General features: G+C 40.4%; 1 protein-coding gene across 1 annotated transcript in view; it reads right to left on the reverse strand.

Annotated features, from left to right (window-relative positions):
- Nucleotides 1-21,706, reverse strand: part of TTC23 (tetratricopeptide repeat domain 23) — a 35,156-nt gene that overhangs the window by 4,695 nt on the left and 8,755 nt on the right. Inside the window, 4 exon segments of the mRNA XM_043524094.1 lie at nt 2,332-2,509; nt 15,131-15,256; nt 18,650-18,656; nt 19,254-19,377. Coding sequence (XP_043380029.1) covers nt 2,332-2,509; nt 15,131-15,256; nt 18,650-18,656; nt 19,254-19,377 — 435 coding nt within the window.

Below are 21,706 nucleotides of genomic sequence, written 5' to 3' on the forward strand. Positions count from 1 at the left end.
CATCTTCTGTACCAAATGACTGGAGGATAGCTAATGTGATGCTAATTTTTAATAAGGGCTCCAGAGGTGATCCCGGCAATTACAGGCCAATATGCCTGACCTCAGTACCGGGCAAACTGGTTGAAACAATAGTAAAGAACAAAATTGTCAGACACATAGATGAACATAATATGTTGGGGGAGAGTCAACATGGTTTTTGTAAAGGGAAATCATGCCTCACCAATCTACTAGAATCCTTTGAAGGGGTCAATAAGCATGTGGACAAAGGGGATCCAGTGGATACAGTAGTACTTAGATTTTCAGAAAGCCTTTGACAAGGTCCCTCACCAAAGGCTCTTAAGCAAAATAAACTGCCATGGGATAAGAGGGAAGGTCCTCTCATGGATTGGTAACTGGTTAAAAGAGAGGAAAAAAAAGTTAGGAATAAATTGTCAGTTTTCAGAATGGAGAGAGGTAAATAGTGGTGTCCCCCAGGGGTCTGTACTGGGCCCAGTACTATTCAATATATTCATAAATGATCTGGAAAAAGGGGTAAACAGTGAGGTGGCAAAATATGCAGATGATACAAAACTATTCAAGATAATTAAGTCCCAGGCAGACTGTGAAGAGCTACAAAAGGATCTCTCAAAACTGGGTGACTGGGCAACAAAATGGCAGATGAAATTCAATGTTGATAAATGCAAATTAATGCACATTGGAAAACATAATCCCAACTATACATATAAAATGATGGGATCTAAACTGGCTGTTACCACTCAAGAAAGAGATCTTGGAGTCATTGCGGATAGTTCTCTGAAAACATCCACTCAATGTGCAGCGGCAGTCAAAAAAGTGAACAGAATGTTGGGAATCATTGAGAAAGGGATAGATAATAAAACAGAAAATATCATATTGCCTCTATATAAATCCATGGTATGTCCACATCTTAAATACTGCGTGCAGATGTGGTCACCCCATCTCAAAAAAGATATATTGGAATTGGAAAAGGTTCAGAAAAGGGCAACAAAAATTATTAGGGGTATTCAACGGCTGCCATATGAGGAGAGATTAATAAAACTGGGACTTTTCAGCTTGGAAAAGAGACAGCTAAGGAGGGATATAATAGAGGTCTATAAAATCATGACTGGTGTGGAGAAAGTAAATAAGGAAGTGCTATTTATTCCTTCTTATAACACAAGAACTAGGGGTCACCAAATGAAATTAATAGGCAGCAGGTTTAAAGCAAACAAAAGGAATTATTTTTTCACACAACGCACAGTCAACCTGTGGAACTCTTTGCCAGAAGATGTTGTGAAGGCCAAGACTATAACAGGGTTCAAAAAAGAACTAGATAAGTTCATGGAGGATAGGTCCATCAATGGCTAGTAGCCAGGATGAACAGGGATGGTGTCCCTAGCCTCTGTTTGCCAGAAGCTGGGAATGGACAACAGGGGATGGATCACTTGGTGATTACCTGTTCTGTTCATTCCCTCTGGGTCACCTGGCATTGGCCACTGCTGGAAGACAGGATAGTGGGCTAGATGGACCTTTGGTCTGACCCAGTATGGCCATTCTTATGTTCTTATGCTTCCATAAAATACTACCTCAGCAACGTATCTCAATTCAAACCCAAAGGGATCATCTCTAGTAAGTAAAAAGCATTTTCAGACTCCATGTCTACTAGTGGCAAAGCTGCTCTGCCAAGACTACAGCAAGATGCTAATTATTGTCATTGTGATGGTGGACTTTGTTTTAATAATACTTAGAAACATCTGTCCCGGTAGGAAACACACAACTGACTCATTTCACATATTCCACCAAACAGCCACTGAGTGCCACCTATGTGTGTAAGTATCTAGCTCTTTACAAGTCTCTCAAGCTTTATCTTTCTTTGGGAAAAGTAACAAAACCAAAACCAAACCAGCCACCACCAGCCGTGTTGATGGTTTCAGATGTTCTTAGTAGTAATATAGGACCTGATACTGCAGGGTACTGAGTGTCTTTTTATAGGAGTTAAGGATTCTGATTGCCATTTGCAAGGTGCTTAGAACTTTACAGGATTAGGCTCAGAGTTAGTGTTTGTAAGCATCCTGGGCAATTTTCAGTGCTCTCCATAGTGGTTTAGATGCACAAATCCCATTATTATGAACAGGAGTTAGGTTTTTAATGTACTGCCTTGGCTGCTGACTGTGTATCATTTAATCCTTTAACGGGAACTAATGTCTAGAAATTTTGAAAAAATGCAGCAAAGACATGTATTTACTAATTGTGCATGAGCCTCATTACGGTGATGATTTGCTTATCTATTAACCATGACATTTAGCAAAAAGCCTTACTTGAAACCTTCTTTACCTTTACAAGATGCTGGATTGCTGTTGCATGATCCCCAAGAACCCGTGCTACTCCTGCCATTTTCTTGTGTACAGGAATACATTCCAGATTGCTTTCACCCTTACTCCTCTCAATATAGCTCAGAGCTTTTTGACAGCAGAGAATAGCGTCTTCTGATCTTTTGTGACACTGGTATAATCTGGAAAGTAAAAGCAGGTTTTCTTTTAAATTATATAGCTGTTAAAAACTCATGTGCCAGGAAGATGCTAAACAGGATGCATTTTATGTAACGCAGAAGTTACCTGTGTCTTAAGAAATTTAATCTCATTGCTAACTTTTTGTGCTGTTAAGGAAAAGTTAGCACATGTGACTCCATTTTGGTTTGGGGCCCACCATTGTCTAAAAGCAAGCACATCATGCACCAGGAGGAGTGTTCCTTAGATACTGCATTCCGGTGAAAATCCTCCTCCTTGTCTCCAGCCTGCCTTGACTCCCGGTATCTGTTCTTTGTCTGTCCCTAACTCCCTATCTCCTGGCCTTTGATGTGAGGCCTCCCATCCTGATAATAAAAGTGACTGATGCATTGCTTTAGGACCGTGCTGTGTAATTAACATACTAGTTTAGCACGAGGAATGCACCAAGCAAGGGATAGGTGGTAGATAAGAAAAGGGTTTGTTTATTGACTAAGGTTTCCGATGCACGAGGGCAACATGCTTTGCTAAAAAGTATATAACCTTTGTATAACCTGTATTCGGGGTCCCCTCCTTGCTAGCAGGGGGGCACCATGCTCGAGCGTAATAAACTTGGTGTTTTTTGGGAACTCTGCAGTTGTGGACTTTGTTCATGTGCCTCAGCCTAGATTCGAACTGTGCGTGACCTACCAGGTATAATTCGCAGCATTTGTGTGCATGTCCTGCCAGGTATAATTCGTAGCAGTTGTGTGCGTGTCCTATCAGGTATAATTCGTAACAGTGCCAAAAACCCACAGTAGGGAAGAGTAATCTTGACACCAGAAAACAAGTGACTGTATATTTTCTCGTCGATTGCAAGTGACAAACGTTTTCTGTATTCAAGTACCTAAAGTCTTAGGATACAATTCCAATGCCAGGAAGACCAGTTCTATATGTGGAGTGAGTGATGAACAGGCACTAGCTATCCACAACAGAGAGGAGAATTTTTGCCCCTAAATTTTAATCTTAAAGTTCCTCTTCAATAAAATGCTAAGGAATGTGTTGCCTAAAAATTAACAAATGTTTAATCTTGAAAAATGGAGGTCTCTGATTTGCATCTTAGCTTCCCTTTCTTCAACCTGCATTGTACACTGCAGTACAAAAGGAGAGAGTCTTACACAAATCATACTCTTAACATGTTTAGCAAACTGAAAGACAACACAATTGAAATGAATACCAGTTAATAACTTAGGGACAGAATGTGGCTTTACTGGCCCATGCCGTATTAAGAGGGTGTATAGCGGGAAAAATAGCAGCAGCAGTGGCTGAAGCACATGGCAGCACAGTACTTCCGGGGCAATAGAGAAATGCAAAGAGACATTGGCCATTATCTTTGAAAACTCATGGCGACTGGGGAAGTCCCGGACGACTGGAAAAAGGCTAATGTAGTGCCCATCTTTAAAAAAGGGAAGGAGGAGGATCCTGGGAACTACAGGCCAGTCAGCCTCACCTCAGTCCCTGGAAAAATCATGGAGCAGGTCCTCAAGGAATCCATTCTGAAGCACTTAGAGGAGAGGAAAGTGATCAGGAACAGTCAGCATGGATTCACCATGGGCAAGTCATGCCTGACTAATCTAATTGCCTTCTGTGACAAGATAACTGGCTCTGTGGATGAGGGGAAAGCGGTGGATGTGTTGTTCCTTGACTTTAGCAAAGCTTTTGACACGGTCTCCCACAGTATTCTTGCCAGCAAGTTAAAGAAGTATGGGCTGGATGAATGGACTATAAGGTGGATAGAAAGCTGGCTAGATTGTCTGGCTCAACGGGTAGTGATCAATGGCTCCATGTCTAGTTGGCAGCCGGTATCAAGTGGAGTGCCCCAAGGGTCGGTCCTCGGGCCGGTTTTGTTCAATATCTTCATAAATGATCTGGAGGATGGTGTGGATTGCACCCTCAGCAAGTTTGCAAATGGCACTAAACTGGGAGGAGAGGTACATACGCTGGAGGGTAGGGATAGGATACAGAGGGACCTAGACAAATTAGAGGATTGGGCCAAAAGAAATCTGATGAGGTTCAACAAGGACAAGTGCAGAGTCCTGCACTTAGGATGGAAGAATCCCATGCACCGCTACAGACTAGGCACCGAATGGCTAGGCAGCAGTTCTGCAGAAAAGGACCTAGGGGTTACAGTGGACGAGAAGCTGGATATGAGTCAACAGTGTGCCCTTGTTGCCAAGAAGGCCAAAGGCATTTTGGGATGTATAAGTAGGGGCATTGCCAGCAGATCGGGGGACGTGATCGTTCCCCTCTATTCGACATTGGTGAGGCCTCATCTGGAGTACTGTGTCCAGTTTTGGGCCCCACACTACAAGAAGGATGTGGAAAAATTGGAAAGAGTCCAGCGGAGGGCAACAAAAATGATTAGGGGACTGGAACACATGACTTATGAGGAGAAGCTGAGGGAACTGGGATTGTTTAGTCTGCGAAAGAGAAGAATGAGGGGGGATTTGATAGCTGCTTTCAACTACCTGAAAGGGGGTTCCAAAGAGGATGGATCTAGACTGTTCTCAGTGGTAGCTGATGACAGAACAAGGAGTAGTGGTCTCAAGTTGCAGTGGGGGAGGTTTAGGTTGGATATTAGGAAAAACTTTTTCACTAGGAGGGTGGTGAAACACTGGAATGTGTTTCCTAGGGAGGTGGTGGAATCTCCTTCCTTAGATATTTTTAAGGTCAGTCTTGACAAAGCCCTGGCTGGGATGATTTAGTTGGGGATTGGTCCTGCTTTGAGCAGGGGGTTGGACTAGATGACCTCCTGAGGTCCCTTCCAACCCTGATATTCTATGATTCATAGAATTCTATGATTCTATGATCCCCTTTAAATGGTTGCAGTGTGTGCTCCTCTCCAGTGTCGCTACAGAATGCCAACCAGTGCTGAAGGGCCATAGACATGTCTATGCTTATCTTGTGATATCCAACCTTGCTAGTGGGAGTACACACCTGCACAGGTGGATGAGTCAGGCACAGAAAGCCCATCTCTTCCTTGCACAAATGTGCAAGAAAAGTCAAGAACCTCTGTCTGAGGTCTGAATTAACTCTTTGTGAAAAGAAAATGTTTCTCACTATTCTAACTTATTTAAATCTTCTGGAAAATGCTTACCTAGTATAATATATTCACTAAATATAAAGTTTTCCCTAAAAAATGACTTCTCCACAAAGATCTATAGCTATAGATTTGAAACAAATAGAATTCATGGCAGATGGCTAATTAGCTGATTGAGCAAAGTGTCAAGCGAGTGAAAAAGATCTGTAAAATAATTAATAAATCTAGAGTGAGCCAGTGGATATCTAACTCCCTTTGATTTTTTTCCCTAGATTATTTTAGCCTCCAGAACTTGCCAACCTTCAGGCTGCTTAAGCAAAGGAAAAAACTATGCATTTTCAACTCTTCTTGTTTCCATAAAGCAACTGGGTCCTGCCAGGAGAGTAAAATACTGAATGAATAGCCCCTTTGTTTGCTGGGTAGATTGCTAAAGTCATAGAAGAATAGAAAAAGCTAAATGCCATGATGACATCATCTTGGTAGTTCAATGTCCTACCTGAAAACTATGAAGGAGAGGGGAGACTTGTATATGCTGAACAAATGAATATGGGTCTTAAACATAGATCAGAAGGAACCATAGCTGTGCCAACATTTTATTATTATTTGTATGACAGTAACTTCTAGAGCCCCCAGTGAAGAATTCCACTGCAGGGGGGGTTCCATTGCACATGTATGTAACAAAAAGAGGGTCTTTTAAAGACAGTGTTCTCTGTTTCTCTTGTGTTTGTGGCTCCAAATAATAAGGTTACCCAAAACTTGAAATGCTAGAAAGCAAATCCAAGTCCTTGTTCAATGACCACAGAGGGCTTCCTGCACGCAGATCTGGAGCCAGATGAACTGATCATGTGTGGATCTTTTGTTGCTCATGGAGGTAGAGGTAAAGGAGTGTGTGCATTTGAGTGTGTGTGTCTTTTAAGACCACAGTCACTGGGTTGAAACAGCCTCTGCAGAGCAGTTCTGCAGCGTGAGATAGGGGAAGGATTCCTTCCCACCCTTCATCTACCTACCCAACCCAGATTCTCAGACTGGGTGCTAAACTGAGGAACTGGCTTTAAATTATGATTCCTCTCAACACTTACTCATGTGAGTACTCCTTATCTACTGAGTGATCCAATTGATTTCAGTGTGCACTAATCAGGGATTACTTGCATAATTAAGGGTTTGCAGGATCTGGGCCTTACATTATAAATGTCATTATCACTGCACTAGCTAGTAATCTTCTAGAGTTGATGGCCAAATAGGACACTTTTGGTAATGTTAACAAATGTACAGGGTAAAGAAATACATTTCAGGCATCAAATATTAAATGTGTGATCATACATAAAAAAATGTAACACTTATTTAGGTCCAAATTTTGATCCCACTGAAGTCAATGGGAATGTTGCCATTGACTTAAATGGGACAAGGATGTATCTCTGAATGAATTAAAAATGTATATTCCTATTATGACAAAATAAATAGGAAAGAAAAACATATTTTGAATTAGATTCTTTTCTTGTGTTATCCAGAGAGATCCTCAGAAATTCATTGAGGAATCACTAGTTTATTTAATCTGCCAAATCAAGTCCATGGAAATTGCAGCAGATGTAAAATCCAAATCTATGAAGAATGCATTTCAAGCTACACAAAAGAACTGCAATTTTGTGATACTTAAAGGGATATATTCTCCAGCAGCAAGCACAAACAATTTTACCACAGAACAAAATATTAAAGCTGGAAATGTTTTGTGTGTGATTATTTGATGGACCTCTATTTTCTTTAAGAATCAAAAGATAACATCAGTGATCCAAAGTAAGGATTACAATAAAGTTACAGCTGTAATGCCTTTATATCCTGTGTTGATAAGGTTGTCTCTAACATGTAACTCTAGTTTATGTATTATTGATATAATGGAATGATGTTTGACATAAAAATTGGAGCATAGGAATCCAAGAAAATAATTTGAGACCATCCAACTATTTTTCCATCAAGTAATTTAACAGATTTAATCTGAATTTGTTAACAAATAGAAGTCTTAGTCATTGTTTTTGGGACAAGATCTTCTAATCCAAATTCTAGCCCACAGATGAAGCTTTGCAGCTGCTGTTAACCCCTAAAAGTAGGATTGTCAAGAAGGGGAATCGGGGTGTGCTATGGTTTCCCTATGCCTAAGCTGCCATTTGCAACTAGTGAAAATTAGACTTGGTGCAAGGGACTGAAGGAAAGATGACTTTAAGCCCCTTTCTTTTCCTCTGATCCTGGGGCTGAGTAGGGGTCAAATTGGCCCCTGCTATAATGTACAGCAACCTACGACTCACTCTACATTATGGTGGCTGGAATGGACCCTAGAGATAGCTTGGCTGCCCAAAGGTTTGCCAGAGTTCATCACACTCTGGCGGAGTCTCCTTCTGTCTCCAATCATGTCCCCAGTGCACACAGGAATGCCCCCCAACTCCAGGGGGAAGGGAGTGGGTAGTGTAGAGCTGGCTATTCCAGCGCTACGTCACCCAGGATTTCCCTACAACCAGGGAATTCCCAGTTGCCCTACTAGGCATAGACTTTGCACTGTCATGGTGACAAAACCAGGAAGGAGTCAGGAACTTAAAAGAATGAGATATTCTGAGCAGACATTTGTGCAAGATATCAGCCTCTTGAGCACCTCCTTAGAAACTGCTCGGCCCAATTTCATTATCGCTTCTTCTTTTATCAGTTTTTGCTCCAACTTTGGCTGCTTAACTTTCTACAAACTCACTGCTCAGGAATTCACTTAAAACACTTAATGAGAAATGGTGCAACAGGACCAAATACAAATGTCCATTCAGCTCCATTCATTTTTTGCTCTTTAATCCCTTTACTGCTGCTTGAAAAATCTGTGTTTTAACAGCAACAGAAGCTTCCTACAGAGAGTCCATTTAAAAAGATGGAATGTCTAGTAGTGTTTTAGGCTGTACCTGGTGTGTTATTCAATGATGAAGCAGATAGGTAAAGCAGTCACTTGGAACAAATGCTGGAATGCAATCATAACCACCAGATGACTTCACCATAAAGGGCTAAATCCTGCAAGCCCTTTACACACAGATCTCTCATTGGGCTCTGGGAAAGAAGTCCACTATAGCCTAAATTCACTATAAGCAGGTTCTACTACATGCCTACATAACTCAAAGAGCTGTGTACACGCCACACTTATTTCCTTCACTATTTATATGCACAAGGTATGAAAAACAGCTCACCACCTGTCTGACTTCTGTCATAACGTAATCAGGCCCTGACATTAACACTGTCCTGATACGAACGGCAGAATAAAAAAAAGTTCAGTCTTATACAACCAAGATCTTAGGCAATTGAGTTGGAATAATTTTCACTGAAAATACACACTTGTAACTAAGTAGATGAAAATATGCAAATTCAGATATGTGTTATTTAAAAAAACAAAAAAAAAAAACCATTTACATGCACACTTCACTCTCCAGAGTATTATAGTCAAATTTGGGATGAACTATGGCAGCCAGATGGAAGGCTGAACGTTTTAGACAAGGGTCTGGGCAAACTTACAAAAAGTGCATGGGATCTTTAATGTCCATATAGAGAAGACAGGGCTTCAGTTTTAATGTCTCATGCAAAATATACACAAAAGTGCATGGGATCAATTTACCTCCTTCAGAAGAAGACTGAAGGCTAAGATGCAAGAAAAAGAAAAGTCAAGAGAAAGTGTCAGGCAGTGACTGTGATTTCCAAATAATGCAGAAATGGAACAGAGATGCATAGCAGTGAATAAAAACTAAATAAGTTGGATGACCTGAAACAGAAGCAGCCTGAGGTGAATGTGAGTGAAATTTTTAGACCTCTGCTGTCATATAAATAAGAAGTTTTGCTTTGATTGGATCCAATACACAATCGAAAGTGCTTAGATAGTCCTCTAAAACTACTAGCTGGACAAGTATTGACCCTCTTCTGTAGATAAAACTCAAAGCAACTGCCCTGAAGAGAAAAGGGTGGCAGATCTTGGCCCAGGCAGAATGAAGAATAGAACTAGAGACAACCATTGTACAACCTCAATGACAGCAGAGGGTAGCAGTAAAAATATTACTGAGGTCATGTAAAAATAGACCAAAGAATGTGTCATGCCACTTGCAGCCTGAAACTAACAAACATCTACATGTGGTATCAATCTGATGCTTAACTTGTATTATTTCTTGGGTTAAAAGCGAGGGGAAAAGCTGTAGATAAAATTCTGAGCTGAGCACAAATGGTCTTAATTCAGGAAACCTGTCACGTTTAAGGAGTTTCATAACCTAAAATCTAAAAAGAAAGCAAAAAAAGAAAAGTTTTTTAATAAATGCATATGACAGGTAGCAATGTGGACTCAATAAGGAATGGTTTCAGAGTAACAGCCGTGTTAGTCTGTATTCGTAAAAAGAAAAGGAGTACTTGTGGCACCTTAGAGACTAACCAGTTTATTTGAGCATGAGCTTTCGTGAGCTACAGCTCACTTCATCGGATGCATAGCATATCGTGGAAACTGCAGAAGACATTATATACACACAGAGACCATGAAACAAAACTTCCTTCCACCTCACTCCCCCGCTGGCAATGATGCTGGTTTCTGTGAAATGAGTTTGGTAGCTTTAATTGAGTTCCTAGCCAACCGGTGTCCACATAGTAAAAATCCCAGTCTCAGTTGTTTACATTCTTCACCCTCTCTAAAGAGAGGCTAACAACTGGATAAGCCACAGAGACTGATTCTCTCACCCTTAAGAGATAGTCCCTTTTTGAGATACTCTAGCTGGAGCAGTGGGGAAGGGATCGGTGGAGAGGAAGCTTGTTCTGCCTTTCCTGTACTTGCTCTGTGTATTAACAGTGGAATTTGGTCTTTAGGGATGTCAATCAGGCATCAGTCCTTGCACACTTAATATTAGTAATATCACTGGGAACTGCGGTGAGCAAAGAGTGCAGTTCAGGTTAAAAACCCACTATTAGTATGTCATCTGCTAGGATTGTTCCCTTCGGACTACTAGTAGCTTCCACCACTTCCCCAGAGAGTCTATTCCATGGCCTACTTGATCTCACTTTCAGGAATTTTCCCTCAAATCCTCAGCTCAGCACAAATCTGAGGTGGACACTTTGTTTTAAAAGCTACTCTTCTGAGCACGTTTTACCAAAACAAAAGGGCAAAATATGTCATTTTAATTCAAACTAGAGCATTTCAGATCTCTCATTAGAACATGGAATTGAGACAAATCAAAGGGAAAAGGAGTCAATTAAAGTTTAATAAATTTGAGGTAATTAAATAAAAGAACAATTTAAGCATAAAGGCAGATGTCACATAATCATTAACCACTGGAATATGGACACTAGGCATGCAAGGGCTCCATCTGCCTTCCAATTCTGGGTACTGTTTGGGAGGCAACAGCTGATTTAGCAAAGGCTTAGGATTCAATGTAAACAGCATTAAAACCATTAGCTGTAACTTTGTCATGCTCAGCTAAGCAGGTTCTGCTGCACCAACATTATATGCTAATGAGATAAGCTGGACATTGGGAAACAACACATAAGATGACCTATGCTCTTCAGTTACATGGATCCTTTTCTGCACCAGCAAAAACACAGATTCTTTTGGGAAGTAACTCCTCTTGTAGTCCATAAGGCCAGTTTGCTAGCTTGCTATATTGCAGGGATCGGCAACCTTTGGAACGCGGCCCACCAGGGTAAGCCCCCTGGCGGGCCGGGCCAGTTTGTTTACCTGCCGCGTCTGCAGATTCGGCCGATCGCAGCTCCCACTGGCCATGGTTCACCGCTCCAGGCCAATGGGGGTTGCAGGAAGCGGCGGCCAGTGGGAGCTGCGATTGGCCAAACCTGCGGATGCGGCAGGTAAACAAACCGGCCCGGCCCACCAGCTGATGGGCCTCGTGCCAAAGGTTGCTGATCACTGTTCCCTCTAAGCTGTGCACGTGTGCGCATGCACACAGATCCTAAACGCCGCACACACGGTGAAACACCGTGCACACAAAAATTTGCACAGAAGCACAAAAATTTGCACAGAAGAAATTTTTTACACACATGGCCTGTCAAAAATTTGCACAGAAGAAATTTTTTGCGCACATGGCCTGTCAAAAATTAGAGGGAACGTTGTTGCCGATTCCTGCTATATTGCATAATGTGGTTTTCTTCATTGGTTTGATTGATTATATTGTTATTTTCTTGGGTTTTGTTGATGCTGAATTCCAGTATATGTTACTCATAATAGTTGGCTGTAACACAAGGAACCTACAGGCCTGTATCCTGTATGATTAGCTAGAGCAAGTTAGCATAAGTGTTTGTAACCTTTGCCATACATAAATGGCCTACCGGTTAGCCCTTTTGACTTTGGGGAACCAAACAAAGAACTGAATGTGTTTACCTTAAGTCTGGAACAGACCGGTAACAGCAGGGTACACCGCAGAACATGGAAGTCATGACGTAGGCCAAAGGTAATGGTTTTGGGGATGAGATAATCAACATTAATACGTATGTATATATGTCATAATATGTTAGCCTATAGAGTAAGTGTACCTGAAGATTTATCTGGGTGAGGAAATAAGATTTGGGCATAGTAGGTTGTGCCCTGATTAAAGCAGTCCCAGAACCCTATAAGAGGATAAACAACCATGCAGGGGGATCGCTCTTTCCTATCTTCTATCAAGCTATCAGCTCAGCTTCGCAATATAATTTAGCTACTCAACACTTGAACCTGATCCCTAGCAATCTGGGGAGCCTGGACCATCAAATTCATCAGGCAGGCCAGAGATGGGGCTGGTCCTCTGTCTCCAACTACCAGGTTTTCAGGGAAAGGTGAGAGTATGTTGTGTTTTATATCTTTTCTTATTCTTTCATTCATTTAATAAAGGTCTTAACGTTTTGGTATTGTCCTCAGTGTAAGTGTCCTTGCCACACAACCCGAGGGTCTACTCATGATGTTGAAGTCTCTGAGTTTTCTAACCCTGTAGCCTGAACTGGGACAAGAACCTAAATATCTTCTGGTCAGATCATTGGCGAGCTGTAATAAACTAGCCCATAAATTCAGGTCAACAGTCTTTACCTTGGTGTAAGTGAAGAATCAACCTACATATTTTTAATATAAAGGAAACTATAAAAAGGCAAAAGCTACCAGCTGCCCAAAATATAGTTTTGCTGATTAACACCAGCTGAGGATTTTGCCTGTAACATATCTGAAATGAGTTCATGAGAGCTGACAGTTTCTCGGACAATATTAAAGGTGCAACAGCAAACTATCCCAAAGTGATGGAAAGATAGGAAGAATAGTAAGAGTTCAATACAGCTTGATACAGCTCTTTAATGACCTGAAAAATCAAAAAGAAATCCTACAAGAAGTGGAAATGTGGACCAATTGCTAAGGAGTACAAAAGAATAGCACAAGCACAAAGGGACAAAATCAGAAAGGCTAAGGCACAAAACAAGTTACACCTAGCAAGGGACAAAAAAGACGATAAACGGTTTTATAAATACATTAGGAGCAAGAGAAAGATGAAGGAAAGCATAGGTCCTCTACTTTGTGGGGAAGGAAGGCTAATGATGGACGACATCAAGAAGGGTGAGGTGTTTAATACCAATTTTGCTTCAGTCTTCATGAAAAAGAAATTATGACCAGATTAATATAAATAACAAGGAGGAAGGAACGCAAGTCAAAATAGGGAAAAGAATAAGTTAAAGAATATTTAAATATAGATGTAGTCAAGTTGGCAGAACCCAATAAAATTCACCCTAGGGTTCTTAAGAAACTAGCAGAAGCAATCTTGGAACCATTAGCAATTATCTTTGAAAACTCATGGAGATCGGGTGAGGTCCCAAAGGACTGGAGAAGGGCAAACATAGTACTTATTTTTAAAAAGGGGAGCAAAGAGGACCTGGGGAATTATAGAGCAGTCAGCCTAATTTTGATACCTGGGAAGATACTGGAACAAAGTGTAGTTAGTTAATGTGTTTCAACAGGAGTAGTATCCACAATATTGGAGGGAAAAGGCTTATCCATCAAAGCTAGTGATTGTGGAGCCTCAAAAGATTCAAATTGTGCAGTTCATCTCTAAACCCAAAAGTTCAGATGAACTATCTGAATCCCCTGAATCTGCAAAACTGAGAACTACAAATCTTGTAACAATAACAACAAAACCTTAAAACCGTTATCACTATTTCATGTTTATATCTGACCCTATCTAAGCAAGACAGCATATAATGACTACAGAAGGCTTTACTATTAGATTACAGAAGCCACTACCTGCAACTTTCCACGCTTGTGCAACTAGCCTGGAAACACAGTACCATACATCGTCACTCAGGCATTTGACTGGGGCCATATTTAGCTCTGGCATAAAAACGTGCAATTCTAGTCAATGGAATTATGCCAATTTACTCCAGGGACAGAATTTAGCTCCAAGTCAAATAATAGACTAGTTGGTGGAGCTCTACTCTCCAGGCCAGTGGTGACTGGAGAACACATAGGTCTTCTCCTGCAGAGTTGCTGTACTTCAGTGCAAGTGTAATTGGTATGTGTAGCCACAAAAAGGTTACGCACTAGGAGGCGTAATGCTCTGCTCCAAGCAAATGTAAGTCTCCAGCCCCCTCTGAAGAGCACAAGGTAAAAAGGAGGCAGGGTATAGGCCGCGAGATGATGATTTCTTAGCAATAAACTCCCCTCATAGCCGGCCTCTTGCTATTAGGAGTAATTTAGCAGCTACAAAGCAGCACTTTCCTTAATACAGGATCAGGTTCCCAGCACTCCCTGTCCTGCTCATCACTTTTAACCTTGTGATTATAAAAGCAACATGTCACTTCTGTGGTATGCAGGCTCAAGCCTTGAAAGATCAGCTGTCAAGCACAGATACATGAGCATTGCACAGAGCGTCTGGTGACATAAACAGAAGAGACCATGATAGTATCAAGCAAGAAAAAATTCCTAATCTCATCTTTCAGCAGTGTTGCTACTGTAACCAAAACAACAGATGGAATAGGATTCAGGGCAAAAGATCATGGAGGCTGCAAGGCCTTCCAGCCAATGAATTCACACTGCTGAGTCACTGCTTTGGCAGGGCTTCAAGGAAAGAAGTAACTTCATCATAAACCTATGACTGATTGCTTAGGGAAGACCATGCTTAAAGCCCATCCAGACTGAATGGGACACTATAACATCATTTAAAAAGGGGTAGGTGGTGGTGGGCCAGTGATATAGCTGTAGGATGTGGGAGAATTTCAAATCCGAGGTTGGTCCTATTTTGGCAAGAAATGGATGGAACAGTTCACATAATTCCATAGCGACCCCTGTGGTAATTAAGAAGCAGTATGGATGGTCTCTGAAGGGAGTCATATACATTCATCTTTGCCTTAAAAGTGAAGAGTAAATTGTAAAACTAGTAGTAGGACCTCCCCCTTAGTGAATGTATGAAATGGCAGATTTATAAAACCACTTTCAAACCCTCTATTGTATACATATGTTATTTATATTTTATTTATTAATTATCTAAATTTGTTAGTGTTACACTGGATTTTAAAAAAAGTATTTAATAATAGAATCCAAACTTACTGTGCAAACGACCACTCAACTGCTGCTTTGATTTCCATCCATTTGTCCTGTGGCATGTGATCACTTTGTAGCAGTTCCTCTGAAAGTTTCTGAGCTTTTACTAAATTTCTCTCTGAATCTTTCAATCTGAGTAGTGCTAAGGATAACTGCACTCACTTCATGTAGGTTATTAAAAGAACTGGCATACTTTGGAAAATCAGAAAAAAGGTATAGGGTTTTTTGTGATTTAATTTGTGTAATGTGAGATGCTGCAAATTAAGAATTTCAAGTGTACTGCAAATGTTTGTTTTTGAAAAATACAATGCATTTGAACATCTCTTTTAAAATATCCAGATATCCACATGAACTCAAAACAACTTAAAAGTTGACTCAAAATGCAAGCCTTTCTAAAACTAATTTCTTTTGAGTTACTATATCCCCCTGAAAGGGAGAAAACTGTCAGTCTGGCTGCAAGTGTTAAAATATATAGTGAGATGTTGTCCCTTACCTAGTGTGCAGAAGTCGGAGAAGGATTCATGACTTCTGATTCCGACTATGTTTTGCCATGCAACTTTGTGTGATCTTTGAAAATAAACTGAACCAATCTGTGTCTTTTTACCCTTCTGTCAGATTGGTTGCTCAACCTAACAGAGTGTTATGAGGTTTAATTAATGTCTAAAAAACTTTGTTTTATAATTAACAGAAATCTCCATTCTGGGTGACCAATCTCAGTTCTGTGTGTTGAGTTTTTCTCACTGTGGATGCACCCGTATTCATGACCATGAGTGGGTACAAATGTTCTATCATATCTCTGCTTTCCCTAGCTACTTTGTTCTTATAAAAAGAGAAAGGAAATAGACAAGAATTTGTTCTCTGAAAAGACCAGAGAGTAAGAACCTTGTCCCCTTCCATACTTTATTGCTCACAACAGTGAGAAGAGGCATGGTATGACAAAATGTGTGTGAGGACAACAAATCCAGCACCTTTGGTATGCTGTCAGTGGATCTCTTAATTATGAAGCTTCCAGACAGTGTCAGAGTGCCACAATCTTAACAATTCTTTACTCTCATGGAGGGGGCAGAAATACTTATTTCTTCCACCCACATTTTGCTTTAGGCCTTATGAATGGCCTAACCACCTCCAATCTCCTGGCTAAAGACTTTGATTTTGTTTTGAGCTCTCACTGTACATTTCAATCTGTGGGATCTGCTGTCTACTATGTACACCGGACCCTCGCTAGAACGTGGGATTTGGGATCCATGAGCGGTACCGCGTTAAAATGAATTCCAATTAAAGTAATTAAATTTGGGATTCATGGCCACGACCGCATTACATGCGAATTCACGCTATATAGATGCGTGTTCTAGCAAGGGTCCAGCGTACCTATCCAGTTTGTATTTTGGACCTAGGTTTTCATTTCTCGGATACTTGTAACAATAGGACTTAAGTGACAATAACAGAAGTGATGTAACTGCTGTTATTTAAACAATGATGGAAAAGATGCAGGCCACTCCCTGGAGATTAAGGTCCATGCTGGCAAGAGATGTTATTAAGAGTTATTAATCACTCTAAGGAATACTGTTATTGGCATTACAACATGAATATGGGGGGCCATATGCTTTTTTTAAGGGTAATGAGGTTCCAATTGGATGTTTCAACAGACAATTCTAGAAATTAACACTGTACATTTGTCACGTGTTCATATCATTTCAATAGATCCAATCTATTGATCTGAAATAAACTTCTAGAACCAATTGCAAGTAACAAATAAAACTGAGAAAGGATATTTGTGAAGAGCAGTTCATGATCTTCCTAATGTCTGACAAATGGCAACTGAGCATTTAAGAATGTCCATTCTTTATTCAGAATCAGAAGCAGGGATAGGTGAGCTGGCAAGAAGAATTTCTTTGGCTTTTTCTGCATGTTGCTTTGCTTGTAGTGAAAATCCTGTGAACATAAATAAAAAAAAAAGTCTTCTGTGGGTGATTCAGCTTTTAGATTCTCATGAGGAAAACGTAACTACTTCCACATGTATGCTGCAGATTACGATGTTTCCTTCTCCTGTCGGAAGGCTTTGGCTTAATTTAATCTAGAAAGTATATTCAGGTTTTCCAGCAAGAGGCAGAGATAAGCCACGAGATTTGGGCAACAACAATGGGATCACATTCAGTGTACCTGAAAAATCAAGATTCATGGCTGTAAAACCCAAAATATATTCAATTTTTTATCCTCACAAATCCATTACTGAAGTCCTCTGATGCAAGCCAAAATTTCTTTTTAAAGATAAAGGAAACAGACTGCATGATGCAATTGGAGAACTCAAGCTAATTTCAGTTAACGCAAACAACTGGTCAAAAGAGTTGCCAATGTTTCTTATTTAGTAAACAGTCTATTGCAAATGTAACTAAAAACAAAATCCTAAAATGCTTTCATTGGTTTTATTTTAATAATAATATAATAAAGCAGATTTATACAGTATCGTTTGGATGCCTTAAAGTGCTCTACAGAACTACAGACTATGGAGCTGACCCTGCAAGGTACAGGGATCCATCCCAGTTTCCACTGAAAGATGAGGGAGTATAACACTTTGCAGAATTGCATCCAGAGTATTTAGAGGGATCATTTTACCCTTCACTGAAATGCATCCACACATGTTCTGTAAGCAGAGAAATAAAGAACATTGTAGCCACTTGAAACCGACTGGGTGAATTTTGTCCAAGTTGGAACTTAACCAGGACACGGAGGATAACACCCCGGTTCTTAAGAGAAGTGCTATGAGGATTTATTAATTTACTGAATTTTTTCAAACCAAAAGGAGAAATAATTCAGAGGAACAAGTGCAAAAACCATGGCAAGATACAAATAAATCATCTCAAAAAGAGGAGACAACAGAAATACTAATCAGAACCTGGCCATGGGATTTCAGTGAGTACTTGGGACTTCAGTTTACATCTAATCTAAAAGCTGGCATCGCCAGCAGCACAACACCTATTAATACCGTCCTTTGGCACTGGTTTCATATGGATTTGGAGGTAAGAGAGAGTGACATTTAATGATTCACCAACACCACTTCTTGCAGCTCCTTAAAGATCTCTCATTCAAGTCGTGACCTGGCCAAACGCTCATCAACATTACTGCCTATTGTGATATACATAATTATAAAGATTCTTATGCTTAGACATTGTAAGTCTTGTTCACTGATTAACCTGACACGTCCAATTTGTTATCTTATTCAGCTGATCTTTAGCGTAACACAATGTAAAAGCACAGACATGGCAAGGATTACTGTTTGTTAAGGAATACAGACAACAATGATAACCCCACAATTCCCATGATCCCATGCCTCTCCCCAGGCTTCTATATTTAACTGAAAAGCAAGATTAATTCTGAAGATTCCTAGGTATTCAAGCATGGATGGAACCTAAAAAGTTTTCTCATGTTTGTGAAGAACACATTGCAGGAGACAGATCACCACACACATATTTGTAAAGTTACTTAGAAATTCGTAAGGGATAAAGTAAATAGTTATCTTGGACTTACCTGTAAACTGAACGTGTATGAACCATACATATTCAAAAACATTTTCAAAAAGGAAATGCCACAGTCAGGATTACTTTAACAATCACAGTTTTCACAGATGTCCCAGATTTGGTCTCAAATATTCCCTATTATAACTCCTTTAATAAGCCTATTTTCTTCTTAGGATCCTCACATTTTGGTAGGATGAAAAGTCGTTATTGTTGAGTATTCTTTCCAAATGATTTTACCTTAGTGTGATAAATTCTGAAGCTTCATACCCCTTCTCTTTTCAACACAGTATTTCTGCTATGAAAATTCTTTGGCACACATACTTTGGAAAATTCTTTAGTTACAGAAGATTCCAGAGGGAAAAGAAGATATACTAACAGCTTTAGCCAGAAAATCAGTGTGTTCTTTAGCTTGTCCTTTTATTTCTTCTTAAATTAAAATGGCTTTTCTTCTGTTCCATTGACTTGATAAACATAAACCGTCCTTTTGAAAAAAAGGTCTGTAAAAGCTCAGGGCAAAATCTTGCAATCCTTGCTGAAGCCATTGGGAGCTTTGACTATGAAAGGACTGGAGGATTTGGTCCTAAAATAGTGAGCTCTGAATTTTGTAAACTCACCTTTAAGCTGGAGGTATCCCTGAGCCAAATTAACAGGGGCTTCTGCCATTTTCCAGTGATGGCCTCCCTAGCAAATTCTTGCCAGAGCTATACATCTCATGAGATCCGAGAGGGCTTGGTTATACTAACAGAAAAAGAACACTCTGTTGTTTAAGAAGCCTAAATTACAGGGAATCTGAATTGCACAGATGCTGACTTCCTTCAGGTCCCATTGAATTCAAATGGAGCTGTTGGTGTGCAGTACTTCTCAATATGAAGCCCAGACTGACAATGGTCAAACCCAACCCGTATTGTGACTATTTCAGTATTTGGGTGCTGAATTCTCTGTTTGTCTGAAAGTGGAGTATAGCATTCCATTCACATTCTACATTAATCAAAAGACTCAGTTATTCTGAATTCTAATTAGACTGGCCATATGTGGCTAATGTGAGGTCAAATAATAGCAAATGTTTGAAAGGTGAACACAGTGGAAGACACAAAGGAAGAGGATTATCAGTTGTATGCTAATTGATAATCTCATGTTTTATTAGTAACATAGGTAAGGAATTGTAAAGAAGTTTTTTTTAAATGATTTTTTTAACCTCATAGAGTTCCTTTAACAAATTGTACAACTGTAACCTTTAGACTGGTAAATTGTAAAAGTAACTGGAACCCACCCAACAATGAGTTTTAACAAAACAGAAGCATTTCAGTTAAGATGGTACTGTTGCAATCTCCTCTCACTTGTACCAGAATTACACCAGTGTAACTCTGTGTCAGTTAAATTACTCTTGATTTACACAAGTGCAAATAAGAGAATAATCGAGGTAATAGTTTATTTTGATTAACAAGGCTTTTATCATCATGTCATTCAGCATCTTTAAACTTGGCACCTTGGTTTTCTGATTCTCTACCTGAATATTACCAAACGATCCTCAAAAAAGTCACGCCTATAACACTTTTAAGCTAACACTTGTGAAAGTAGAATGAATTATATTGAAATTATAATTCATTAAAGAAATGCTACTTGAAGGGTTTGTTGAAATATAGTTGTCAGGAAGAGAAACATTAAGGAGTATAAGACAATGGGTTCTCAAACTAATTAACTTAGAGCTCCTACTGAGCTAGGAGATTGGTAAATGTTAGTATGCAAATAAGATATGTATGTATATTTGTCAGTTTCTGCTTCCTTTTGTCTCTTATGTTAAATTGGCTTTGGCTTAATTGTATAAATAAGTTAGCATGAGCCTCAGAGAGGGTCTCACATATCTGGGTGCATTGGCAAAGCGCTTTGCTAATAAACAGAGTGGTCTGACAAATTATGTGAGTCCTGAATCTGACTTTGACAATTTAGAGGTTCCACCGAGATGGCAACCGTCTTCACTGGGTCCGTGTGACTCCTGACTGTTCTTAGGACGGCCGTGGCAAGCCGGCACCTGGGCATTTGGCCCGAGCGGTCCTCCGCCAGAATGGAAGGGTGCATGACTACAGTGAAGTCTACGCCATTGAACCTGTTGGTTCCCACTCTATTCTGGTAGGGATCCCGGGATCTGACGTCAGGAATCTGGTCAGGTAATTATTTCTTAATTTCAGGTAATTGTGTTTTGTCCGGACTGAGGACTGTCTTGTCTCTGTGTCTATCTGTCCTCCCTGTGGTGTGTTTGACTCTGGGCGCCGTCTCCGTCCGGGGATCAGCTGACCAAAGGGTTCCTGTCCCCACGGTCTGAGTGAGTGAAATCTGCACAATCACAGCCGCACCGTGCCTTGGGTAAAACCTTTGGTGTGAAAGCAAGGGCGATTGAGGCAGTAGCCTGTGGGCTCCTTTTCTGAGTTGCACCGGGCATCGCTCTGACGAACCCGACTTTCCTTCTTGTGTGATTGGTGTGTAAAGTCCTCCTGTATGGGTAACCAGATGTCTAACTTGGGACAGTTCCCTAAAGGAACGCCGGCTCATTTTATGTATTTTAGGAAGAGTCCGGACTCCTGTAAATTTCTGGAAAAATGGTCTAGGCTAACTCAGGAGAATCCCAAAATTCAGTGGCCACTGTTAGGATCTTGGGACAAAGACTGAGTAGACGTCTTAAAAGACAAACTCGGCCAACCTAAAACTAAATTGGCAAAAGGAGAGGTTGATTGTTTCATGCAGTGGTGGGAAGAGGCAAATCATAGGTTGACAGAATCAAAACTTGCCCCTCTCAAAGATTCTGGTTTCTATCCCACAAAATGCAACTCATTTTACTGTTGTTGATTTGTGCTCTGCTTTCTTTTCTGTCCCGGTTCACCCTGACTCCCAGTTCCTGTTTGCCTTTTCTTACAAGGGGCAACAGTACACATGGACCACACTGCCCCAGGGGTATACTGAAAGCCCGTCATATTTTTCCCAAGCATCAGCCCGAGACCTTGCTGACCTTGTTTTCCTGTCCAGGTCCACACTAGTCCAATATGTAGATGATCTACTCCTCTGTTCCCCTTCA

Source organism: Chelonia mydas, chromosome 10, assembly GCF_015237465.2.
Source record: "Chelonia mydas isolate rCheMyd1 chromosome 10, rCheMyd1.pri.v2, whole genome shotgun sequence".
NCBI lineage: Eukaryota > Metazoa > Chordata > Testudines > Cheloniidae > Chelonia > Chelonia mydas.